The 8819-nt window shown below is 31.7% G+C and overlaps 1 protein-coding gene across 1 annotated transcript; it reads right to left on the reverse strand.

Moving 5' to 3' along the window:
• Nucleotides 1-950: 950 nt before the first annotated feature.
• Nucleotides 951-6881, reverse strand: LOC137815413 (ACT-like superfamily protein). Its single transcript, XM_068618551.2, has 7 exons — nucleotides 6687-6881; nucleotides 6499-6550; nucleotides 5890-6004; nucleotides 5721-5788; nucleotides 2651-3358; nucleotides 2408-2512; nucleotides 951-1497 (listed from the first exon to the last, which is right to left on the reverse strand). Exons 1-7 carry the CDS (start codon nucleotides 6758-6760, stop codon nucleotides 1156-1158), a joined length of 1464 nt encoding a protein of 487 aa, XP_068474652.2. The 5' UTR covers nucleotides 6761-6881; the 3' UTR covers nucleotides 951-1155.
• Between the last annotated feature and the right edge of the window lie 1938 nt (nucleotides 6882-8819).

The following is an 8819-nucleotide window of genomic DNA, read 5'->3' on the forward strand; positions in this document are numbered from 1 at the left end:
TATTTTACTTCCTCCATGGTTTCCTAAGCTACAAGAACTCTGTCAAGCAGGCCTACCCTCCAAAAATGTTGCCTGCTTATTGTCTATAACACTATGTAGCACCCTCTTTAGCCTAATAGATAGTATCTTTTACTTCCCTCACATTACCAAACGGGCTTTCTTGATCTGTTATTCAAGAAATGATTCATTTAACAACTTATTGTCACTCTCTGTGATATATTTAAAATTAAAAGCAACATTTCCTAGTTGAACACTAAAATCAACACTTTCCCTGGACCTATTTTAAAACTATGACCCAATTTCATCTTTCACCACTGCAGGTTTCTCATGTCAAAGGTCATTTACCTTCAACCCTGTAATCAGATTTGTGGCCCTCCTCCACCATGTCATTAAATGAAAGAAATTGGAGTTCATGTCTCCTAATGCTAACCACTTCATTCTTGCTTCTGTCTCATCAATGATTCAAGCCAAAACTCTGCTATTTTTAGCTTAGCCAACAACTAGATCTTTTCCTCTCTCTTATCTTCCTCTAATAGACTTTCATCATCTAGTTTGTATTAATTCTCGTTTTTCTCTATTTATATCACCGAAAATCTCTTCATTCCAAATCCTCAAATCTGATTTCATTCTTCTTAACTTTTATTTGAGCTTGATCATGCCTTCCCCTAGTATACTATAGCTGTCCCACTGCTTATTGACAAAATCCTTGAACCCTTGTGCGAGTTAGCCACTATTCCTCATCTTTGGAATATACCTACATCTCATACTCACCTAATATATGCAGGGAAGTAAGAAAAGAAAAACGATGTTCCCTTCCAGTCCCATCTACCTTTAATTAGTTAATTTATACAATACTAACATTTTTTTCAAAATCAGATAAAATTGTCCACACTTGTTTGTACTTTTTTTTTTCATTTTTTCATAATATTTAAGAATGTTGCATATAATCATTATTGAATGGTTTCTTAACTGTGCAGAAGATTTTATTTACAGACCTAGTGAACAGTGACAAAGTGAAGATACTTTGAGGTTCTGAATACAGTCTACTAGGTACCTACACACTCAGCTATCCATAAAACTACATGAAATCGATGATCTAAACTGCAACTACTACTGACACACGCATAAACTACATTGATCTAGATGACTCGGGAGTCATATAATGAAGCCATGAGAAAGACGTTCAATCCGAGATCTTAGCATGCCTCCGAAGGAGAGAGAAGGTGAACGTTTAGGGGAGGTTGTTTTTCTTCTGGTGGTGTCATTCTTGACATGGAGTGTGAGGATTGGACCCATTTCCCTCTTGACTGAGTTGGTGAAGTATTCTACATCAACCTCGTTCCCTGATACGTCCTTGACATAGAAAGCGTTCACGGCTTTCTCTCCATGCGTTTCAACGTCTGCTCGAACAACCACCAATCCATTCTCTCGCAGGACTCGTGTTATGTCCGATAGTAACCCTACTCTGTTCTCTGCACATAACTCTAACCTAACACCCTGCATGCATGTGTCAACTTAAATCAAACAATTAATATGTGACTAATGAAATAATTATACTAATATTCATACGTTTTTTCAAATTTAAAGAATTAAACATGCAAAATAAGAAATAGAAATCAATATTTTAGAGACAAAAAATAATTAGTTGTTATAGTGACTAGATTAGATATCATTTTAGAAATAAAAAAATTTTGGTTTCTAAATTAATTTTTATTATGGTTAAATAATTTCTAAATTGGTATCTAATTAGCTACACTACTAATTATTTAGATTATAAATTTGGTAGCAAAAACTTTTGTAATTAATTAAATACCAATTTAGAAACCATTTAACAATAATAGATACTAATTTAGAAATCAATTTTTTTTTTAGTATCTAAAATAGTCTCTAATTTAGTCAATATACCAACCTAGGAAGCTCAGACACTTCTCTTAGATGGCGTATCCGTGTCGGACACACTTATCAGTGTTGACACTCGTACGACACTTATCGGTGAAGTGTTCAATTCAAAAAATATTTATTGAATTTTTTTAAAATTCTACTACGGTTCTAACACAATTTTTTTTGTATAAATACAATAATTTTCTAAAAAGTCAAATTTATTGTATAAATTTTTATTATGATTATAAAAATAAGGAACAAATTCTTTTGAACCATGAAAAATATCTTCATGCTCCCAAAAGAATCGAAACATACTTTTGCATATAAATATTTATTTTTAATTTATATAATTCAAAATTATTTAATATATAGATCTGTGTCCCCGTATCCTACATTTTAGAGATTATACGTATATCCGTGTTCATATTCGTGTCGTGTCATTGTCCGTATTGTATCTGTGCTACATAGATATCAACTAATTATTTTCTGTTTCTAAAATTGGTTTTTAAAATCTTAATTTAATTACCTCACAAACCCGACGTTCTATGGCTGCCTCTAAGCATTTTATTACTCGTTCCTTCTCACATGCAGTATCTAAAGCATATCCATCTACGTGCCTGATAAAATATTCCTGCAAACGCATTAAGCTAATTATTCATTAGGAATTAATTTCTATAAATAACATCAATTATCAATATATCATTAATCTCTTACCTAAAATGCATATTTAAATTCTAATATTAATAAAACATATATAATTTACACATACCTGAAATGCATAGCTTCCATGGGAAGTGATGGAAGCATGGAAAATAACGTATTCCATGTCTGTTAACGTGCAAACGGTATCAAACATGAGTCTGGGACGATCCTTACACTCAATGCTCACAATTGAATACCCCTTTTGTTCACAACTTTCGATTGTCACCATTCTTTTTCTTCCCTTCATCTCTTTGGGGGAAGAGGGAGCCTCAAAGTCCCTCACCGAAAGCATAAGCTGGTGCAATCTTCGTTCCACGCTTGTCATGTTCCCTTCTCCTAGAAGCTCAGAGGTCTTGACATCTGGGTAGCTGAGCGTGCCATCACCAATAGGATTAGTGGTGGCACGCAGCACAGTTGTCAAGTGATCCTCTATCGAGCTTAGACGAGAAGGGTCCTCAATGGCGGAATCGGTGGATTGATCCGATATGTAAGCCACGCATGCGAGTCGCGCGTTGTGACTCCATGCGTGAACTTCAACTATGTTGCAATGGAGATCCACCAACGCTGCTGAAATCTCGGAAAATAATCCGGGACGATCGGTACCGGTCATTTCGATGGCTGTGTACTGTTCAGGTGAGTTGGAAAGTAACGGGATGAGGTTTTTGCAGTAGGTTTTGTAGTTGGTCATTGTTGTGATGATTGAATTGATGTTGTTATTGTTGATATTGCTCTGTTGTTGTTGTGATGGTGGAGAGGCTCTTGATTTTCCTATGGCCTGCATGCACTTTCAGATTTACCCTCTACCATTTCTATATAAAAAGAAAAAAAGCACGCAAAAAAATAATCAGAAACTTAATTTATATGTAATTCTTTGGTGTTTTTAATGAGATTTTTGAATTAATATTAGAATTTATTTTAATAATTTATGATAACCTTCCTCAAGCAAAATTCTAGTTTTGGTTAAAAAACACTATTAAAATGATAGAGTTTAATGATTAAACAATATCAATATAAAAATTGGTAATAAAGGTATATGGGGATCTAACTTATAAAACAATAATGATAAAATCTTTATCATATTCTTTGATTGGGTTCTGTGCCAAGACGAATGCTTGAGATCTATTTGAGATCTATCTGAACTTGTGGTAGGTAGTTAAATATGAAGGTTTAATTACATCATTAGTAATCAATATGTGCACTACTAATATCTCCCAAAATCTTTCCTCTTCAGAATGTCATGTAGTATGTTTGATTAGGCTATTTGGTTTCCAATGTTGTAAGGTTTAAACATGTAGTTGAAGTCATGTAGTTGAAGTCACTCGTTAAGATTTTTTTTTATTAGAAAGAAACAAATTAATAAAATGGAGGTATTTCAGGGATACATCAACTCTTATACAAACAACTAACGACTTACTTCTTTGCAGAAGCAGAAACAAGCAACTCAGACAAACCAAAAAAGATCCCCTTTTACAGATCTTTTATATAAACCCCACTCCGCAAAAATCACCTAGTAATTTCTAACAGATCTCATGCATACCAGAGGCTCAAGACACTAATCAGAGTACGAAAAACCTACGTCGCGAATTTTGGATAACATCCAAGACCATACCTTAAGCTCACTATTGTGAAAATTTCAATGTGATCAATCCTATCATTTTTAAAGATCTTCCTATTTCTATAATTCCACAATTCAACTACCACGACTACCCACACCCACAACCGATTAACCCTTTTATTCACCCCGTTAATCTTGAAATTTTAAAAAAATGCATTTTTTGGCTCCCAATGACATCCACTCATAACACTTAGACCATACTAGCCAAGCCACTTTGAACGTGCAGAAGAGGTAGAACATAGTTTCCTCTTCCTCCCCATAGAGACAACAAATGCAACTATCCATCTTGATCCCTCTTTTTGCCAAATTCCATAAGCCTCCAAGCAGTAATAAGAGGTGACAGTTGAACCTTAATCTTCCAAAAACCCTCATATAAATCTCCCTTTTCCCCTTGGACATCTTCTTTAAGGATGTTATACGCAGATTTAACTGAGAACACGTTTGACTCACCTTCTTTCCATACCCATGTCACTGGTTAAGATGCTACATAGATACTTGATGAATGTAGGGATTCTAAGAATATTTATGAATTATGTGGGTACGATGTTTCTATGTAATTGAGCTTAAATGTGGGCATACCAGTCATATTTTTTTAGTGTGTCAACAATTGTGTATTACAGTTTGGATCAGGTCTTTTTTTTAGATTGAATGTAATAATTTGTAGAATATTTGTTCGGTATAAAATATATTATCTTTTGTATACGAATTGTAACATCTTTAAAGTATTAATTTCTATTTTAGTTTATTCCTGTGTCGATCATATATAATATATATATATATATAATGAATTATATTTTAATGATGATTAATAAACCTAATTCCTTTGTTTTCTTTATGTCAAAATAATTAAAACTGAATTTTGTCTTCAACATGAATGAAGGTCTTTTTATTATGTTATACACATATTCTTGTAATGAAATTTGATTATTTCATGTAACTCTTGATTTTTGTTCGGAGTTGCTATGGCATGGAGAAATTTAAGGGTTTTAAATACTTATTCTAAATTGGGTCAATAGTTTGAATGTGTTTGAATATAGAGAAAGAATACTTTAACAACCCTAAAAAAATCTTTCATTTAACAACCAACTTCAATAATGCAATAATATATATTGAATTTATAAATTAAAAAAATGTTTTTATCTTTTAGTAATATCAAAATGAATATTTTTTTTAAAAGTATGAAAGTATCACCACTCTTAAATTAAAATACTAAAACCATTAAAGTTCCTAAAGTTCCCACATAATTATCGGTTAAAGCAAATTTTTCATTTTTGTTTTAGATGAATTGACATTTTGTAATAGCTGTTTAAAAGGATCAATGATTTTTTTATAATTAATCTCTTTCATTCTAATCAATTTCTAAATAACACATATTAAAACAAATAAAGTAAACAATATGATTGCATATCATGTGGATATTTACAGAACTATATGCATGTAATAATTTCTCGTGTAAAACCACAAAGGGTTTTGACACAGATATAATATTTTGATCGTTGTTATTGTAAGAAAATTGCAGTACCTGTTGGATTTCGTTGATGACTTTCTGGTCCGTTAGTTTGTTGCCATTTTCGTCTCTAACATGAAACACTGCAATTAGATTTTGATTACAGGAATTTCAGACAAAAAAAATATTTATAATTTAATTCAAAATACGTAAACTTGATAGAAAAAGTTTAATTATTACACACCATCCATGAACCAACCAGCATCACATGAAATATAGCTTTTGCAGATTTGAAGGTTCATGTCTGTCAAAACCTGCACCACTTCTAGAAGGAGACCCTCCTTGTTAACGCTATCTACCTGAAATCAAACAATGTTATATATCTAAATCTTTCAAAATAATACTAGTCTTTTCAGAATAGCAGGATTTTAAAACATAATCCTTTTGGTTGCAGTTTTTTTCTGAAGTTTTGTGAATGACAGATTATTGAAATTTTGTGATAAATTGTGGTAGTTCATCCATAAAATGAAAATCCGACACAAATATTCTATTATATATGAATTATTTCGAAAACATATTATTATAAGATGTCTGATATTAGATTACAATATTGGATTTTCATTTCAATTTTGGTATTACATGTGTGGCCACAGTTCAGGTCATTTTTTGTCAAATTCACCCTAAAAAAGCTGCAGCTGAAATTACTGTCACAGACTCTTTTTCAAAACCTTGGTAACAACATCAAAGTTTCTGGTATGACAACATGATGGCAGATCAAAAACATAATTTGTTTTTGGTAAAAATATTAAAAAGACAATTTGTTTTGTTACATTATTGTAAGTAAGGTTCGTACCTTCACCACTGTGCATCCTTTCATGCTTTCATTGTCGATGCAGACTTGGCAACTTCATGGCAAAACAAATTAGCATGTGTAAGTTGTTGAATGGAAAATTCAAATTTTTATTGTGTAATAGATGAAATGAAGCAAATTTGAAGAAAGTAATTAATGAGAAGAGTTTGAATGAATGAAGAATGACTTACGGTGGACCATATATTCTTTCTGGGAGAGTATCAAAATCAGGATCAAAGTAAGGCCAACAAACGCTATTATTCATGGTGAAGTGCAGAATGAAGAGTTAATTAACTCTTAGAAAGTGCTGATATTGAGGCAAATTTTGAATGGGGCGAGAGAAGAGGAATGAATGAATGAATGAATGAATGAGAAGGTTTTAATTTGTTGATTGTTCATATGAACATCACAACCATTCATAGCTCATGGCAAAAACAAAACACAAAGTGAAAAACTAAGCACGTTCGTGAAGAGGGTAGTCAAAATTCACCAACAAAAGGAGTTTCTAGATCAGCATAATTAAACGTTGAGCCTAAAATGTAGGAGTTTGTATTTATGGAAGTTTTATTTCTAATTTTGAAACCAAATGCAAATTGATTACCTCAATATAGATAAGAAAATAAATAATATTTAGTCTACACATCAAACAACAAAATAAAAAGAAAAAGAAAAGGAAAAGTCTATACTCGTTTTCTCATGCAGGTTCAATTTTGGGCTCCTTAACTTAATTAGAGTTAGAATTATTCCTTAAGAAAGTGAATTACATATTAATGGTAGTTTCATATTCTAAATTCTATTAAGCATAACTCAACCCATAAGACCGGCTCAATGAGGTGAAATTTGCACCCACTTATATACTATGAAAGACTATAACATTTAGTCGATGTAGGATCTTCAACACACTCCCCTCACGCCAAGACTGTCAACTCGTGCGTGAGAGTATAGGCCCAACACAAACACTCGCTAGGATAGACTCGAAATAACTCTGATACCATATTACGAAGTGAACTTTAAGTCTAACTCAATCCCATAAAACCGGTTCAATGAGATGAGGTTTGCACTCACTTATATACTATGAAAGACTTTAATTTCTAGTGCATGTGAGATCTTCAACATTATTTTCACCCTAATGTTATTAACTGAAAGTGGATGCAACAAAAAAAGTAACACAGAATCAAAGTGATGAAAACTAGTATGCCACTTAATTAATTATTCTTGTAGGGATTGACACAGTTATCACGTGTGTTTGTTAGAAGATTAATTATGGAAGATCATTTTTAGTCAATATTATTAAACTAAATTAAAAGTATTACTTATTTAAAACAAACTAAATATGTTTTAAAACTTAACAGGAAAGTAAAATACCAAAGAAAATATTAGTATCTATCTACAACCAACAACATTGTGAGTTTTAGAGCATGAGAAGATTAGAAAGAAGATGATGAGAGAGAAAATAAGAACAATCTTACATGGAAAAGAAAAGAGTGTTTGACCAGCCAAGATTATTATAAGTGTTAAAAAAATGCCCATAGAGAAGTTTCCTCTCTCCAAAACAATTTAAAACACGTGATCTATATAAAACAATGATAACTTGATACTAATTATATTGATTTGATATTTAAACAAATGATTTTTTATTATAATATAGTATTTTATTTTAAAAAATCAATATAAAATAATTATTTTTAATATTTGGAGTGTGAAATATAATCGGTATAAAAACATGAAGAAAACAAAATGCTAATGATTTGGTGGGTCCCCTTCATTGCCAATGTCTTCAAGATTAACTTCAAAGTTATGCAAAGTTTGTGGAACACATAGATCATACAAAAGCAATCCAAAGGTTAAAGGTACAAAAGTCAACTAACTCATCTAAAAAACATACACACGTTTCCACATATTTTTCTCCTCCTATGTTTTAGCTTCTTAATCAATAAACAAATCATAATGTTACAAATATTTGCTTAATTAAGAAGCAAGCACACCCTTTATCCTTTTTTGGCAATAACACACAGGATTGACAAATACGAGGGCAATGTTTTTGTTTATTGTGAAGTTTGAGAAGTTCCTATTTTAAAAACCTACGAAGTCTTGAGTTTCAATTTTGTAATATGCATGATGCATGCATCCTTACACTTCAGAAGGTCTTCAACTTCTCATTTTCCTTACCCTAAATGCATACCTCACATTTTCAGATTTAAAACTACTTTTGAAAAGTCGTGCATGATTTTTGTTATGCAACAATTAATATCATGAAATGTGTTCATATTAATACTATTGAGTTACGCTTCCCATCATGATACTATTGTGTTCATATATATTAA

Source organism: Phaseolus vulgaris, chromosome 1 (assembly GCF_051622355.1).
Source record: "Phaseolus vulgaris cultivar YP4 chromosome 1, ASM5162235v1, whole genome shotgun sequence".
NCBI classification, from domain to species: domain Eukaryota; kingdom Viridiplantae; phylum Streptophyta; class Magnoliopsida; order Fabales; family Fabaceae; genus Phaseolus; species Phaseolus vulgaris.